The sequence below is a fragment of the Lytechinus variegatus genome, chromosome 3 (genome assembly GCF_018143015.1).
Source record: "Lytechinus variegatus isolate NC3 chromosome 3, Lvar_3.0, whole genome shotgun sequence".
NCBI classification, from domain to species: Eukaryota; Metazoa; Echinodermata; class Echinoidea; order Temnopleuroida; family Toxopneustidae; genus Lytechinus; species Lytechinus variegatus.
In genome coordinates, this window is record NC_054742.1 from 13,966,838 (window position 1) to 13,985,644 (window position 18,807).

The 18,807-nt window shown below is 34.8% G+C and overlaps 1 protein-coding gene across 19 annotated transcripts in view; it reads right to left on the minus strand.

Annotated features, from left to right (window-relative positions):
- LOC121410272 (dynein heavy chain 3, axonemal-like) overlaps positions 1-10,424 on the minus strand; it is a 106,613-nt gene extending 96,189 nt beyond the window's left edge. For 11 of the 19 annotated variants that reach the window (XM_041602255.1, XM_041602242.1, XM_041602254.1 and 8 more), the window contains exons 1-4: positions 9,716-10,423; positions 7,096-7,191; positions 2,189-2,360; positions 1,447-1,603 (exon numbers count right to left, since the gene is read on the minus strand). In XM_041602255.1, coding sequence (XP_041458189.1) covers positions 1,447-1,603; positions 2,189-2,360; positions 7,096-7,191; positions 9,716-9,742 — 452 coding nt within the window. In that variant the 5' untranslated portion in view covers positions 9,743-10,423. Of the gene's footprint in view, positions 1-1,446; positions 1,604-2,188; positions 2,361-7,095; positions 7,192-9,715 lie in introns of all 19 variants that reach the window. The other 8 variants (XM_041602238.1, XM_041602245.1, XM_041602237.1 and 5 more) reach the window with 1 other exon arrangement.
- Between the last annotated feature and the right edge of the window lie 8,383 nt (positions 10,425-18,807).

Sequence of the window (18,807 nt, forward strand, 5' to 3'; positions counted from 1 at the left end):
CCATCCATCATTTATTTACCCCTTCTTGTTTTTTATTTCTTCCTTCTTTCAGCCCTCTCTTTCTTATATTCATTATTTCATTCCTTCCTTTCTCCTATCTGTCTTGTTCTTTCCTTTTCCCTTTGTTCAATCTATCCTTTTACCTTTCCTTTCTTTTTTTTCACTGCTTGCTTCCTTTCCTTTATTCTTTCATTCCTCCCTTTCTTTGTCTCTCAGTCTTTCTTTTTTTCTTCCTTTCATCTACTTTTTTACTTCTTCTTTTTATATTGCTTGCTTCTTTCCTTCCTTCCCTTCCTTCCTTTATTTATTTCTTTCATTCTATCATTTTACCTTTCCTTTATTTCTTCCTTGATTCCTTTCTTCCTTCTTTCAATCCTTCTTTCCTCTCTTTCTTTCTTTCTTTCTTTCTTTTGTCCTTTCCATCTCTCCTTTTACCCTTTCTTGTTTTATTGCTTCTTCTTTCTTTCCTTTACTACTTTCTGGATTTGTTCTTTCTTTCTGTATTGCTTGCTTCATTTCTTTCCTTCATTTCTTTTTTCTTTTCTTTCTTTTTTTTGTTCCTTCTTTATTCCTTCCTTTCCTTCTTTAGTTCTTTCTTTTTTTCCTTCTTCACATCTATCCTTTCTTTACCTTTTCTTTTTTTTCTTCCTTCCTTCACATCTATCCTTTCTTTACCTTTACTTTTTTTTCTTCCTTCCTTCACATCTATCCTTTCTTTACCTTCTCTTTTTTTCGTCCTTCCTTCCTTCCTTTCATTCTTTCTTTCTTTTCCTTCCTATCCTTCCTTCCTTGCTTTCTTTTATTCTTTCTTTGTTTTCCTTCCTTCCTTTCTTTTTTGATATTTTTCTTTCTTTAATTCTTGAGTCCATCCATCCTATATTCTTCTCTTCTTCCTTTCTTTCCCTATTTCTTCCTTGATTCCTTTCTTCCTTCTTTCAATCCTTTCCTCTCTTTCTTTCTTTCTTTTTTTTGTTCCTTCTTTATTCCTTCCTTTCCTTCTTTAGTTCTTTCTTATTTTCCTTCCTTCACATCTATCCTTTCTTTACCTTTTCTTTTTTTTCGCCCTTCCTTCCTTTCATTCTTTCTTTCTTTTCCTTCCTATCCTTCCTTCCTTGCTTTCTTTTATTCTTTCTTTCTTTTCCTTCCTTCCTTCTTTCCTTCATTTTCTGTCTTGCTTTCTCTTTTTCCTTCATTCCTTCTTTTTATTGGGGGGGGCAACGAAAGGCTAGAAAAATAAACTTGCGCCTCTTTTTAATGTTTTCTTTATTTTTGGGACCAGTAGATTTTAGGTTCGGACCAGTAAAAATTTGAAAAACAGGGTATCTACTGGTCCGACATGAATAGGTTGGACCAGTAGAAAAAATGGGTTAGTGTGGAGCCCTGAATTAATTGACATTGATTTAAATTGCATAGAAAATATTCACAAGAACACTTGTATGATGTTACCTTTTTCTTGGTGAAGGAGTGCCATGAGTGGTAGATTTATCAGGTGATCTCCTATGGTCCAAAGTAGATGATTGCATATGATATGATCTATGTGATGGAGAAGTACCTCTGTGATTTGGAGATGGTGATCTTTTGCCATTCCGAATCTGTGGACGATCTAAAATCAAATTCAAAATCATTACTTACTTGGAATTCATTTGATTAATGAAAAAGAAAGTTAGTCTTTAAAAACTTTTTGCCATTTATACATTCAATATAATTAAATGTATCCCAATAATCTAGAAATGCAAAGATAAAAAACTATGTATGCTTACAATATCAGATAACGTTAGCTTTTTTTTATGACTTGCTGCATATAATTATTAACATAATTATATATATTAGAAAAATAATATTTTCATCATTGAGAACCAAGACAAAAATATAGGAATCTTGTTAAACCTGCAAGTAATGTGTTTATAAAATTTATATCTATATCAGATAATGTTGATTACACTGGAAAGGCATTATTCTTGTAAAGAATTTATACCATTTTGGCTTTATTACAATTTTCAGAGCTGTAAAACAACAACTACATGCAGCATCAAGATTTCCTCACAGTCTTATATATATCAATAATACATGTTCTAATTCTCACTTTCAATTAGGTGCTTTTTGTGAAATTCTGAGACAGGTGATTCTTTGAAAGGGCTTCTGGAAAACCACCTGGCTATTATCGATACCATCTCAGATAGATATTTACCATGTCTGCGTAGAATCTCATAAATGTATGAAGATGTCAGATTGCGGGCTGATGGAGTGTAGTTATTAGCAATAGCATCACTGACTCGGCGACTATGTTTGACTTCTTTGGTTGGAGCAGCTCTTGTGAATGCTCCTGGCTGAACTATCTTAGGTTTGTCACTATATGCCGGCTGGACAAAATGAGAAGTTAAAATTTTCACAATAGTATCGATGACATACATTTTCTTCTTCATGATTTCTTAAAAGTATCTATTCACGGTATTCACCATATAATAAACAAGCTCTTGGGAAAAAAATAATACAATTTTTATGTGCTTAAAATCTTACAATGAGTAATAACAGGACCCCACTGAATTAAAAACTTTTTTAATGGTAATTTTGCCATCCAACGGTAACTTCCATGGAATCCTTGATTTGTTTTGCTATTAAACATCATTTGATATAAACAAAGTAACCACAATATTTAATACAATAAGTAAATTTTCATATCGCTTATATATAGAGAGTACAATTAAATGAAGAATATACAGGTAGTGCATCATTTCATTCATCTGGTTGATTCATTTATATTCTCAGGAGCAATGTACTTATAATTCCACACATTCGAAATTCACAATTGTACAGACTTGGTAATGTAGAAGTTGTCATGTTGGTGCATAAACGCCCTTAGCAAAACATCTTTGTGCACCGCATCGGTGCAGAAACATCCTTACACAATGCAGTTTGTGCGCGATTCAAAGGGTGCTTTTTTCAGTGTGGTATTTAATACAGACATTTTTACACAGACAAGACAAATTAATGGAAATACATAATAGGGAAAAAAAATTGTTGGACTTACAAGAGTAGGAAAACAACTAATCTGATCATGATCTTAAATTTTTGCTCTGTTTCCTTAGGTGTGAATTACAATTTGTGCATTCAGGTCTTTTTCAATCTTGTTTTCTCAAAATCTAAAATTTATGAAGACTGAAATATTAATATGAGCATATGCCATAAATTCTGAAAAATACTCTAGGAGACATCCTTGATTTTAATAATAGCATAGCAACGAGCCTCACTATAAGAAAGGATTAAGTTATTCTATCCTGGTTGCCATGGTACAGGCACTCACTCAAGAAATAATAATTTTCAATAAAATTGGTGAAATCATTACGACATTCACATGAAGCTTTCTTATTTATACCAGACTAATATACAAAATCATAATTTATTCCATTAACCTGCAGTAAGCAATGCAATTGATATAATGAAAAAGAAAGTATTTGCTGAAAAATGTGTGATGCCAAGCATTAATAGTAGGCTACAGTGTGGGACTTCATGCCCAGCCAACTAAAAAATTTAACAGGTGTACGTGTCTATGTAGGAAAAACTCACTCAAGATTTTTCTTTCTCAAGCTTTTTTTTCCTCTGATATTTTCTTAAGGACGTTCAACACTAAACAGTTAAAATGAAATCAATGTCATTTTCACCAAATTTTGCAGTTACTTTAGCACCTAATAGGCCTACCAAATATGCAAAAATTAAAATGGGTCACCCATTTGCAAAGGTCTCGAGAAATCGCATTAAAAATAATTTTGCGTTTTTAAACCCTGGCACGGGATCACAACATTGAGTGTTAAACCTTGATTACTCAGTCAAAATCTATCTGAATTTCATTCAATTTTACAGTATACACTGTACAGTGTGGTTCAGAATAATATAAAGAATCCACTCATATTGCTATTCATTTGTCCTTTTTTTAGGTGAAAGGTGACAAAAACATATCTAAAAATCTTGATATTTATGTAACAAACTTAAATGCTGCACTTTATTCAAAAGCCATGTCATTTTCACAAAATTTTGCATGATTGTAGAGAAATGTATACTGAAGTGTGAACATTAAAATTTGGGGGTTCATAGATAAGCCTGTTTTCAAAATATCAGCCCTTTTGTTGGAGTATTTGTACTTTTAAAATCACAATAACGCATCAAAAGTCTTGAATCTTCATAAGGGAAAATTTTACCACTATCCAATTTAATCAAACTCGAGGTTGTATTTGCCATACTTTGCAGCACTGCAGATTAAAGTATACTGAAGAGGTAGAGGCGTTTGAAAAGTTAGTCCATGTATTATTTTTAGCTAACAGTTTCGTAAAACAACACATCAAGATTTACTGTACAGATGATTAGAAAAATCAGCTGATAAACCCTATTAGCTGATTATTCACCTGTTCACTTCTTGTGAACAGGTGAATAATACGCGCATGGCGTAAAATATACTTAGATAGGGATGCGCACAAAAAATAAACTGGGGAACGTCCTTAATTCCATAATTTGCTCTGCAAGCAAGTATCTCTTTAATTATCTTTTTTTCTATCTAATGCGACAAAGAATTGAATTTGTGATTCATATAAAAAATTCAACTCTCAATTATTAACAGGGCCATATGACACAAATTTTTTCCTGGAGGCAAGGCAAATAAAATTTTTTTGAGAAATTCGAAAGTGAGGGAGCTAGTGATGGGGTGCTTTTGCATTTTTTAAAGTGGAATTGAAGGATTTTTAGCACACTTTTGTTATTTTGAAAATTTCAATAAAAAATCTAAGTTTTCAAAATTTTGGTAGGCCGCAACTTTTCCCTTGCCCCACCACCTGCATACAGCAATGATCAATGAGCAATGCAAATTGCTCCAGCTCAATGCTAGTGGTAAATTTTTATTCATAAGGTTATTATGTACACATTCAATATTTGAACAATCTCCTAGTTGTGTCACATAAGAGCATAAAGATAAATACTTTAAGTGAAAATGTACTTTAGTAAAGCATACAAATTGAAACTGCACTTATAAATACAGGCTGTAGCTCGAGTATTACATGTACCATAAGCCCACTTTTTTCATTTAATACCTTGGTCACATTTGCTCTAGACAGCAGCCGTACGGCAAGTCGAAAACAGCCGTTTTAACAAATTTTGTAGTTTGTACCAACTATTATATAGGTGGTTTGAATTGAAATTAATACAACAGCTGGTTTCGACTCGCCGTACGGCTGCCGTAGAGCAAATGTGACCAAGGTATTAGATAATTTCTTGAGGCCTTCAAAAATTCTGAAATTAAAAAAACACCTAATGCCCAACAATGTATAAAGAAATCAATTATCAAAGAATAAATTAAACATCAGGCAGTACATTCTACTGGATAGAAACAATAATCTGCAATATTTGTTTAACCAATCAAGTGGAATGCTTCTGGCAGTCTCGCCAGCATTGTACATGATTTAATATAGCAGCACTGCTGACTTTGAAAACAGGTACATTATTAAATAATTTTCACAAAAGAAACCATTCATATGATAAAAAATACTATGTCCATTGACCCAAAATGACCTTTGACCATGATCATGTGACCTAAGATGTGTGGAAAACAACCATTCATACTTGATTACCCTTACATGTACACATATATGTTTCATGAACTACATCATGTACATGTAGATCCATAAACTTTTTAAGTTATGATGCCAATTATACGAATACCCCCAACACAGCCAAAGTTCATTGACCTTAGATGACCTTTGATCTTGGTCATGTGACCTGAAATCTATACAATATATTCAGGGATACTTGATTGCTCTTATGTCCAACTTTCATGAACTACATGTAGATCTATAAAATTTCAAAGTTCTGATGACAATCCCACAAATACCCCCAACATGGGCAAAGTTCATTGACCCTAAGTGACCTTTGACCTTGGTCATGTGACCTGAAAGTCAGGCAGGATCTTCACTACTACTTGATTACTCCTATGTCTAAGTGTCATGAACTAGGTCCATATACTTTTTTAGTTATAGCAGGCCTGGTTATAGTTCAGATAGTTGGTTCAGATTTCAATGTTGCAATGCCGCCATCAGAAAAGCGGCGCCTACATGTACTCACTCTTCTATGCAGGCGGGGCAAAAATAATAATGTCCTCTTTATCTTTATTGTTAATCTAATCACTAAAATCTCTAAAGTTATTTGTTGCAGAATTGAGGTGTATGGAAATAATAATGGCTATCAGATTTCGGTCATAAAAATCAACCCTTTTTGATCTGATGTTCTTGAAAAGCTTCATAGAGCATTTTGTTGCATGTCAAGGTGTAGTTCATTTTGCTTCAGGAAAATAAGTTTTCTATGCCCCCTTCCAAGATAGGATCGGGGGCCCGTCTTACAAAGAGTTGTGATAGATCCAATCAACCACAACTATGGACGGCCAGCAACATCAACATCTATTATGCATGTTTGTTCAAAATATTTTCAAGCTATGATGTCTATTCATGCGTTCATTTTTTTATTGAAAATTCACTGCGCTTTGCTTTGTTTACAAAGCACATTGTGCAAATTTCCTATAGAAAAAAACTATGACACTGAGGATTTCCATAGAGTTACGATTGATTGGATCAATCATAACTCTTTGTAAGACTGGGACCTGATCACACCAACTCTCTATGAAAGGCATGTACTATGTGCTGTGAATAGAGATGAAATTACAACAATCACCCTATGAAGTAATAAAAAAAATGAATTGCAACTGCCTGCAGGCCTAGAGCATTGAAGAACTGCACTACAATACGCTACCCGGATACATTTTATCATGATTAATTTCAAACTGAACCATGTGAATCAATCTTGATGCCTGATGTTCTGGATTTATTACCACAAAATAGAATTACTCTATGATGTAAAATTGTGTATGATATCACCCATACATGACAATCAATTCAAACATTTGGAACTATTTGTATCCATACTCCTTTTCAAGATGATTTTCAAGCAATTTATCATTTGTTTTTCATATAAAGGTCTGGCAAACTAAATGCCACAGATTCTAAAATAGATTATTTCTGGCATGTATTTTTCAATTTGAATAGATGATGCAGTATAAATTACCTGATGTGCACTGAGCGGAGGCAGGTGACTTATAACATTAGGCCGATACTGAAGTTCAAATTCATTGGGCTGGGCTGGGAAGTGCCTTGGTGAGATCTAAATGAAATATGAAATTAAATAGTGTCATTCCTAACAAATAGTAACGAGAAACCACACTACATAGGTGGAAACATTTGGTACACTAATTATGACATACAGTACTAATCAGGGGAACATTATAGAACCTGCCTAAAGCTTTGGTATTCCAGTCTTACAAAACTGTTTGTAGGAACCATTTTTTTATAGTTCTTGATGCTCCATCAACATTTGAATCAGGCAATTCATCAAATAAAAATTCTGTCTCTTGAGCATCATTACTTTGTACATGTAGATGTAGACAATGTAATAGCAAAAACTTTCAAACTTACAACATGTAAATGTTAATTTAAATATACTTTTATCTTATCTTTCACTTTAATAATGATTTTCATATTGTGTATTCTTTCTTTTAACGAATAATGAATTTCAACCTTCAAAATGAATTAACTTTAAAAACAAACATTAAACCAGTAAACAGAAAAGGTGTAGAAGATTAGAAGAATAAAATATTGACTTCTTTTTATGAAACATTGGTAATGATTTGTGTAAACAAAGAAAAAAAATGGTGAAAGTCAATGCTGAAAATGATATCACAAAGACTAAGTACATACAGTATCTCCAATTGGCAATTTGGTATAACATACATACATGTACAGTCAGGACTACTCTCCCATTCTACCCAAACATCAAATTGTAGCTCAATGAAACATATCATACAAATCTGATGCAAAATGGCATTTTAAAGATTGCTTATTTTCATATAGATAATATAAGAGCCCTACAAATAATATCATAACAGGTATACACACATGCACCAACACACCATCACACAACGCAACAAACACACAAGATAGAGTAGAAGTTAAGATGATCCAATTACAATTACAGAAAGAGATTGGAGGGGTTTTTTAAGAATTGAACAAAAATGACTTTGATAATGCCTTGAATGTCTTAAAGGATGAATTCCCCATTACAATCATCTGAAGAATTTTCATTTGAAAATAACAGATTCATCAAAAATTTACTTCAAAATAATGGATGTATTTAATTTTTCCTTGGTTTAGTGTATACTGCATAAGACATATTCAATGTATTTAACTGACAGTAAAAAAGTCATGCTGATACTGACTGTAACATCAATAAAACTTGTATATATGTACATGTACACCCATTCTTGGAGTAAAGATATTCTTTACATGAACACAGAGATGGGACTAAAATCAATAGGCGATTATAAAGCTGTAAAAAGGGGTTCCTTGTGATCAGCCCATTGTTTGTTGGTAACTTGTTTAAGACAGGAATTGGGATTCCTCACTCAACCACATGTCTCCATCTATTGATTTTGTATTGATCACAGAGAGAAACGTCTGTATTGAAGCATGTAACAGATAAACATTGACCAAAAATGTAATTTGCCATTTGAAAGTGCAAGCTCAGCATATTGGACATAAACATACTTTTTCTTACACATTGATCGACAGTGTACACGTATAAAGTACACCAACCTTTGATCTCATCCATCTTTTAAATTTTTACTTTTTATCAAATATCAATTGATACTCTTGCTTGACCAAGCGATATTTCATTGTCCTGCACTGTCTTTAATCAATAAACACATCTTTTGCATGAGTAGTCATCCTCAGCCTCTTGCAAAATTCATTTTTATTCAATCAAAACTTTAAAAAATTATAATACAAGACAGACCTTTCATTCTAAGGATGACTGCTCATTTGATGACCAAGGACATGTTTTCTTTACAACTTTTGTCATCCTGATGATACATGGTGTATGAAATTTTACCCCATACATTGACTTCCACACTGTACATGTTTGAATAAGAAGATTGTAATTTGTCTTTGATTTAGATTGACACAAAGTGTGATAGGTCAAGGTAAGAATGTGTCATTGACACTGTGAGGGTGTGTGTGTGTGTGAGAGTATGAAGGTGGGTGCATGAGAGGGTATGTGAGCCTTTGATGGTGTGCACAGGTGGGTGTCTATGGTTGTGAGAGGGTGAATGAATGTTTGGGTGTAAAATTATGATTTTAATTACTCTATGAGTACTATATTATGTATTTTGATTTAAGTCAACTGAGCAAATTGAAGGAAATTCTTATAAGAAAAAAAAAGAGTTGTACAGGATTCTAATTTCTCAGAAATTTTATCTGGACAAACTCACTTATAAAATTTCAAATTTCATTTTAAAATTTTTTGTTCAAATTTTCATTGCCAATACCCAGTTGTTCATGTCACTATTCATTATGTCATTATTTTCTCTGCTATTTTTACAATTTTTTCATCAGGGTGAAATATGTCTTTAATAAATCATTCCTTAAAGTACTTGCGTAGTATTTGTGTATCATATTTTCTTTGTATTAATAATTCAGGGCCTACATGTGTTCTTTAGTTTAAAAGTAGTTTCCAATTTCTAGTGAATCTGTGTCATTTGAAATCAATCATCATTCACCCATTTGTTCAACTGTAAAAGTCAAACACAGACAAAACCATCCAAAAAAATATCAGTCACAAATTAATATCTCACCTCTTTCATTTTAACGTTACTCCCCATAACTTGTTCGTCTGGTTAGTTTGCTGCACACAATTATGGGAGTTAAAAGATTTTCGGGCAAAATTGCCGTGATGTAGATCGATGCTGGATTCCAAAGTCAATTAATTATTATCAATCTAAGTGTCACCTCCTCATGATTAACTTTCAAGTATTGAAACCAATATCCAAGAGTTGCAAAGCGTTACTCGTTAGACTCTCAGTCAGCTCAGCTGGACAGCCAGCTTTAAATCACCTTCGTCGGAGTAGTGACGTGAGTAACAAGCGAGGCGAAGCGGAATGAATAAGCCCCGACCCCGTACCTAGCCCGTACACAAAGTACGAAGTGCTCGTAGAAGCTCACTAAGAGCGTAGGGTTGCTGGGAGACAACCGAACTTTCGAAGTGATCTTTATTGACTCAGTAAACGGATTAAAGATAACGGTACACGAGCCATGGTACGTCGTGCAGTGGTGGTCCGTAGCATTTTCACAAAACGGAGCATTATCAAGAGTTCCTCTATCGCATTTAGCTCCTATGGAAGCTAGTCCCGAACTATATACGAATGTTCCATGTCTAAACTTTGTCAGCAAAATAAGAGCAGCAAGAAAATTTCTAGTCCGGTCGCGTTAACATAACGACACCACCGGCAAATGTACCGTCCTGCACCGTATTGCAACAGGTGAATGGAAGCGGTACAATAGGTACAGGTGCGTGTTCCTCGATCCCAGCGGGGTCTCTCCCCGCCCAACCCCCCCCCCCCCGGACCCCCGGCCCCCTCCATATAACTAGATGGCCGAGTGACCCCGCCCTTACCATTTTCGGTTCTATATCTAATTCCAGGGATCAAATTAGATCTATAATTCTTTTATTGTCCATGAAATAATACTTTTGGAAAATAACACGGATTCCAGGCCCAGGCACGAAGAGCGACCCCACCCCTTACACTAGGCGTTTGTAATCCAAGTTTAACTCGGGGTTTAACTTACGTGGGAAGAATACAAATTGATGCAGACTTGGTTCGAGCATGGACCTACTAGCTGATAGGTCTATGGTTCGAGCCAAGCCACGTCTTTCGGGCCCGCGGGTGTGACGTTATTAAAGGCCCGGCCGGTCCCAAATGATAGTCATATCAAATCAAATCATTTATTTCCACAATAATATATATATATATATAAAAAAAAAAAAACATTACAAATAGGTACAGAATAGGAAACAAACATAACTGAAAAAGGAAAGTGAACCGAGTTGATCAAAAGTAATATCTGAGTGAAACACGTCTGGCAAAGCTCAATTGCTCTCGCACAGACTCACCTATATATAGGGGAAGGCGGGGTAAGTTGAGCATAGGGGCAAGTTGAGCCACCAGCCCCAGGCCAATAATGAATGAGTCAGACATTGTGGTGGTGTCATGTATTGATGACCCATAACATAACCCCTAACCCCACCACATTGTTTTCAACTTTGAAACAAAAAGTATTTTTTAGAGGGAAAAATATGAATTTCAGCCAAAAAAGTAAAAAAGAGTGTGAAATAGATAAGTGCTTTATAAACACACACGTCTTTAAATATAATAAAGACATGATAACAACATTATTAGTCCAGGTATGGATCTTCATTCTTGTCATAGTCTTTTATATGATGGATGCATAATAAATGTGTGGATACAAAATTATTGCACTAAGTTCGGACTGGGGTAAGTTGAGCCAAACAGCATGGGGCAAGTTGAGCCATGGTAATTCCTATGGTAATGTATCTTAAAAAACAAACCATAAAAATCGATTGAAATGCTGGCTGAAAGGAGCAAAGTTACATGACTGCTCTTTTCCTTTTAAAGGATGTTAGTATTTATAGAAAATCAGCAAGTGAAAAGACTTTAAACAAAAAATTGACATGCTTGTTCTCCCCTCATACATTTTGTACATAGTTTTTGTGGCTCAACTTACCCCAGAAGGTGGCTCAAACTTACCCCATATTATGGGGCAAGTTGAGCCATTTGACATCGTTTTTTTCAAAGGTCACGATGACTTTCAGTGTGGGGATAGAAAGTTATATATAGGTGGAAAATATTCCAGAAGAATTAAATTTCAAGGCAAGGTACTTATTTCGACAAGATTATTAATCATTTCAATTCTAACATGCAAAAAGCAAAAACTGTCACAACTTACCCCGCTTTCCCCTACCTTCTTGGGGCACAAAACACATTCCCCTTCCCGGTTGTGCCAGGGAATCGTATATTCGTGCCAGAAATTATGAATTATACATGGGTGTAAAGAGAAGGCCTATACTATGAAAAGTTTTTTTTTTCAATTGCATTGACACAAAATGTCGGCTCTTCTGCTGTTTGGAGTGGGTATTACCGCCAATTCCCGACTCCCCAAATGATTTCAGCAAGTAATTTTTGGCAAAGTACTGCTCAAAGTGGGGAGGCATTAAATTCGTGCCGTGTTATACGCAAAATTATGTACGATATGAAACTTTATTCTATATTGCTGCACATCCATCTCCTGTGCCATTGATTAAAAATTTCAATATGAGCGAAATTACAATTTTTTCTTCCAAAATAAATCAAAAAGGCTTCCGTGATTCGAAAGCGTGGAAAAGGTATAGACCCTCTTCTATAGTTTACACCATTTCACATATTGAGCTTGTGTTTCTTCTTAATCGAGTTATCATCTCAGAAATGTCAAAATTATAACAGGTTAAAGTTTCAGAGAAATTTCTAAAATTCCGAGAGCTTCAACGCGGCATAGGGCATATTTCGTTCCTGTATATACCCGTCTTCTACTCTGTTTTGCGACTTGAGTTCACGTAGGTACGCATTTTTACCACTTCTATATATTCTCAATTTTTATAAAACGTATTAGCGCCATCTGATGTAATACTCCTTGGTAGGTATAATGACTATACCCACCAGACCTAATTGTTTTTGAAGTCCATCCTGACATGCCTGAGGAAAATGCTGAACGTGAATGATGATAAAACCCTTTTTGTTGACGTTTGTTCATTTATTTTTATTGAGTTTTTTTTCCAAGATTCTTGGGGGAGGGAATTTGTAATTCATCTACCTCGCGTAAAGCGCGGACGCAATTCCATCAAAGGGAAGGATTCATTCAACAATATGAAATGTGAAATAAGCCTCATCAAGTCATTGTATTAAAATTTTCAGCACACACTGCGTGATCACATCATTTTATGAGATATTTTTTTAATAATTTGCCATTTTCAGGTCAGTATAGGCTACCAGTATAGGCAACAAAATTTAGGTCGCATTATTGGTTCAGTGATGACGTACGTATATGCAAATATACATCCTGTTCATGAAAATTAACTCAAACGCTGCTTAAACATGCTTAAACCATGGAGCTAACACTGCTTAAACTAACTTTTGCAGGTCAGTAGATAAAACAAAAATCAGCTCGCGCTTCGCGGAGGTATAATTTAGTTAAGTAATCATGCATGTTAATTAAATCAAACAGTGCTCGAAATGAACGTCAAAAATTAATTTATGTATAAAGGAAAGCATATTTTTCATGGGTTTTGCATATACTTTCGAAACCACGATGATTATGGCCTTCCGAAAATATTTTGGTTATCCGTCGGGAACTGCATGGGCCTGACGGTGCGGCGATCATTTTTTTTTCTTGTTTCCCCCTCACTTTTTATCACTCTATGAATTATTTTTGTGGCTATCAGTCAGCCATATGCATTCTCTGAATATGATGGGATAAGAAGAGACATGAAAATATTCAGATTATTTAAACAATCCTCTAATCAGAACTTTAAAGGCAGAACTATATGGGGGTAATGTGTGAGATTTGATGAATGGGTTTCAAGTTTTGACTGGAGATTACGCTGCTACAATAATGATAGACGGGTGGTGAGACCGTTACTGAGAAGAGGTGAAAGACGAGGAGCTTGTGGAAAGGGAGGAAGAAGGGAGAGAGGGGAGATAAAAGTGGGGATAATCCAAAAGGAATGAGATTTTATACCACGTTGCGTATATACGTTTTACCTCTTGTCAGTTTTCTCTTTTTTTTTGGGGGGGGGCTATGTTTTGTCTTATTTTGCTTTGTTTTGTAATGTTTATAATTTTGTTGTTCAGTGTTTTTATTTGTCTTATACAATGTACGGGCCTCTTGGAAGACCAGCATCAACAACTATATTTTATAACTGAGAATGGGTTACCATTCTTAATTCTACGGGTTATTTGTATATTTTCAATTTGTGATTAATGTAAGCCTATGATACTTTTATGATACGAAAACAAAACAACAACGCCATCATAATCATTGCTATCACCACAATTATTGTCATCATCTTCATCAACATCATTGCTGTTATACATAGGAGGATCCAGAGGATCAAGGGGTTACAGCCCTTGTTGGCGGTGCAAAAAAAACAAGGAAAATGGAGAAAGGAAACAAAAAGAAGATAAAAAGGAAGGAGATGGAAAAGGAAGAAAATATAAGAGGGGGAAGAAGAGGGAATGAAACAAGGGGAGGGGAATACATATTGTTTCAATTAGGTTATTTAATTAGCTATAGCGCTTTGCGCTTGCATTGTACTGAGTGAGATGATATTCACTCGGAGGACAAGGGGCTTATATCCTTTATTTTCAGGGGCGGATCCAGCCTCCGCCAATAGGGGATAGACAAAGGAATAGTTGGTATAGTGTCGAAAATCTGTCTATCTGACGGTCAATCGGATCGGGGTCGCCGTAGCCACTAACCCGTCTCTGTGGTCTAGTGATTTAGGCACCGGCGTTCAAAGCTGGGGCCCCGGGATCGATTCCCTGCAGAGACATTTTTCGGCATCACCAATTTTTCCAAAGGGTAGATAGCTCTGGGGAACCTTGTTTAAAGCTACGCCTACCATTATCTCTTCATCCATTTCTTTACAGTATAGGCCTATATAAAAAATATAATTCTATAATTATTTTACTACTTATGAAGGGAAAATTGTAATAATCATACGTGCGTAAAAATTTAAAATTATGAAAGTGGGGTAGATAAGCAGCGGCATACAGATGAGGGTGGCTTGGGGGAAATTTGATCCCCTCCTAATTTTTAACGACCAAGGTAAAAAAATAGAAAGAAAAAGAAAGAGGAATGAGTGGAATATGAGATCATTTTCTGAAAATTATGTCAAAATCTATCACAAAATTTGATTTTCGTCATAAAAATATCAAAATTTTGCTCGCTAGCTCGCTCGCAACTTCTTATGAATTTTACATGATACGACATATCTAACCGCCTCAAATTTTGGCTCATTACGCCACTGTAAAAGTCATTTGTTTTAAGATAGTGCCCCTTTCCCCTGTGCACCCCTTTCAAATTCGCTCCGCCGCCCCTGGGGTTGAATACATGAAATATCTAAAATTTTAAGCTTGCTTTGCTCTTGCAAACTAATAACTTTAGTCTTTAGCACCACCCCCTGACATAGATAAAAAAAAATAACCGAAAACAAACACCAGCTTTTAGCGGCCAACCGGGGGAGATAAACCTGAAAATATCCCCCACCCCCATAGGCGAAAGCTCAATCCATCTCCGTGTTATCAAATTCCTTCATCTTTCTACCCTTGTCTTTACAGTCCGATTTTCGCAATAATGTTTATTAAGAAGAATGATCATGAAAATCCATTCGTGACCGTAAATTGTATATAGCGCCATCTTTCGTTGGAAACATTATATTCATGGACTTCATAATAACAATTTATTTACCGAGGGTTGCCACATCACGGGGTTAAATCCAGGGGGTGGGGGATTGCATGTACAATCATGCCCACACTTTTTTCAGGATAGAAAAAAAACATCATCAATACTACTGTTAATGTGTAGATTCATCTTTAAATGGTATCAAAGTGCTTGGAGGGATAGTCATGGAGGGCTGAAAATACTTAATCTGTAAATAGAGTAAAATTCACAGAGCAAAATGATGAAAAATTCATCAAAATCGGATAACAAGTAATGAAGGTATTGATTTTTAGAGTTTGTCAATATTTTGTGAAAACAGTTTTATTATGCGCATCGTCATGAATATTCATTAGGTGGGCTGATGATGTCACACCCCCACTTTCCCTTTTCTTTTACTAGTACATGAAATCTGTTTCATCTATTGTGGTGAAATAAATTGCGGCAATACAAATAATGCACTTAATCAGTTTTCATTCTCTTTGTTTTAGTTCTGGGTAGAATTTTTAAAATAAACTGAACTTTTCATAGTATAAAATACAAAAAAACAAGTGGGTATATGACATCATCAGCCCACCTAAGGAATATTCATAAATATCATGCCTTGAACTGTTTCACCGCAATAATGCAAATTTTAAAAATTCAATAATGCGTTAACTGTTATCCAATTTTAGTCGAATTTTCAGCATTTTGCTTTGTAAATTTTACTCTATTTATTGAGATATAAATATCTCCAGTCTGGACCACCCCTCTAAAGTGGCCTACTTTTACATTAAAAAAATGCAAAATCTCTCTCGCGGACACTCCGCCCCCGCGCTCAATCGATACTAGAATTTGGTCGTGACAAATCACTACGTTTAGCTTATATAGCAAAGGTTATATTCTGCATAATGGGAGTTTAGTTATAAAGTCCATTTATGAATATGTGATTGCAATTACTTTATGATTATAACTATAATAAAAATATCCTTTACACTCTCGTGAATATGGGGGCGGGGGAGGGGGGTCATCTGGTATCAGGGGATTTTGTTAGCCTACGTACTTTTTGAAGTAAAGTGTACGATGAGTCACTGATAACATTGACCAAAATCAATGAAGTTAATGAAACACTATAATCTTTGCTCAAAATATCAGATGCTGCACCATGTCCATCTTTCCTTTTCATAATACAATTTCATTGTGATATTACCACTTTTTTTAAGTTATGGTCTGTGATGGCCTATGATTTTCACATGGCACCCTTATTTCCGATAATCATGATCCTATTTTTGTTTTCATTCTCATCTCACTTTAACCAGTGAGAAAATGAGTATTAATGGAACAGGGGACCGTTTCATCAACATTTTTGTCCAACAAGTTGTCAGATCTGACATCTTTCCTTGATTCTGATTGGTTGAGATGCACTGTCACTATAACTGTCGGATGAAATGGGACTTGTCGGATAATACGTCCGACAAGTTCTTTCATGAAACGCTCCCCAGATCTCGACTATTTAATCTCTTTAAATTTGCTCTTTTTATCTTTCTTGTTCACAATTTCTAAAGTTTACGTTATTGATAAATACCTTTATCATCATATTTTTAAGCGACTTTTTTAGGCTCGCTATAACTACGCTCACCACCGCAATATCTCCCAAAATTATATACACTCTTTGAAAGACGATTTGGTTATCATTCTGTCTTCCAACTATAGAAAATGTGCCCGCTCGCTTCGCTCGTTCGCATTTGGATACTTATTGTGATCCAGTAGTTTGCGTCACATCGAATAATATAGCCATCGAAAAGAAACCTTGATAGACCTTCAAGTGAAAAATTATCCACGCAATTATATAATATAGCCTGTGATGTGATAATTACATAGGTCAAGTCCACCTCAGAAAAAAATGTTGATTTGAATTAATACAGAAAAATCAGACAAGCATAATGCTGAAAATAATCAAAATTAGATGTGAAATAAGAAAGTTATGACATTTTAAAATTTCACTTATTTTTCACAGTAAATATTAATACGCACATTTAGTCACAAAATGAGACAGTCGATGATGTCCCTCACTCACAATTTCTTTTTTTTATTTATTGAATTATACAATATTTCAATTTTTACAGTTTTTGACAATAAGGTCCAACATGACTGAACTCTAAAATGTTAAACAATGGTAATTCCACATGTACAGGGAGAAACAAAACTTTTTATTTACAGGACAATGAGGAGAGAATTAGAATATTTCATAATAAATATTAAAAAAAATAGTAAGTCAGTGCTGTCATCAGTTCCCTCATTTCCATACCGTTCGGGATGTGCATATTAGTGTTAATTTGTAGAATTAAGCGAAATTTAAAAACGTCATAACTTTCTTATTTCACATGCGATTTTGATGAAATTTTCAATGTTACGTTTGTTGGATTTTGTTTCTTTTTATTCAAATCAACTTTTAGTTGGGTGGACTTGCCCTTTAAGGTTTTGGGACATCATTCTTTCTTCCATCTTTTGAAAATTTGCTCGCTCGCTATATGCTCAATCGCCGCATTATCCAATAATCACACCCCATGAAAGACGATTTGGATCATCATGTCTTTCAATTAATGTTTGCTCGCTTGCATTTGGATATTAAATGTTGATCAGTAGTTTATTCATTACAATTATCTGATTAAAGCTATTGAAAAAGAAATTGTGAAAGGCCTTTAAATGAAATATTAAAGATTATGTAAAATTTTTAATTTTCAGGTCAATATATTGCTTAAATCCCCCCCCCCCCTCCATTGCTCGGATCGGATTTACGCCACTTCAGTTAGGAAACTGCTCTACCAGCGGGCCCTGCATGCATAACATAATGATTACCCTTCTCCAATCTAAATACTGAGCGCCTATAGCAAGAAGGCAGAACGTCCCATTTTTATAAGTCTTTGGTATACTCGGCCGTAGATTGAACCCACGATCTACCGTTCATGAGGCGGACGCTCTACACTAAGCCACCATGCCCGGTGGCATTTAAAACTAAGAGAATGAATGGTCAAATAAAAAAAAGATAATCCCAGCAAAAAGTAGATTTGAATGAGAAGAAAAAAATAAACCTAAAATTGCATAAAGCTGGTAATTTCATTAAATCGAATGACAAATAAAAACAATTGAGAAGCAAGTACATGCATGCACGCCGACCCGCAAATTTAATAGAAAAGAAAAGCAGAGGCTTAAAAGTTCATCAAAAAGCAGTTTTGACATTTCGAAGTTTCATGTTAATTTCACAAGACATTTAGACAGTGCAATCCTGGTCGGTGTGGGAATGAGGAAACCGATGATTATTATCACCACCTATTTTTGTATATCATTATGAAATATTTTAATTTCTACTCTTTGTAATGAAATAAAGTTTTCATAAATACAATGTTAGTGAGTGATA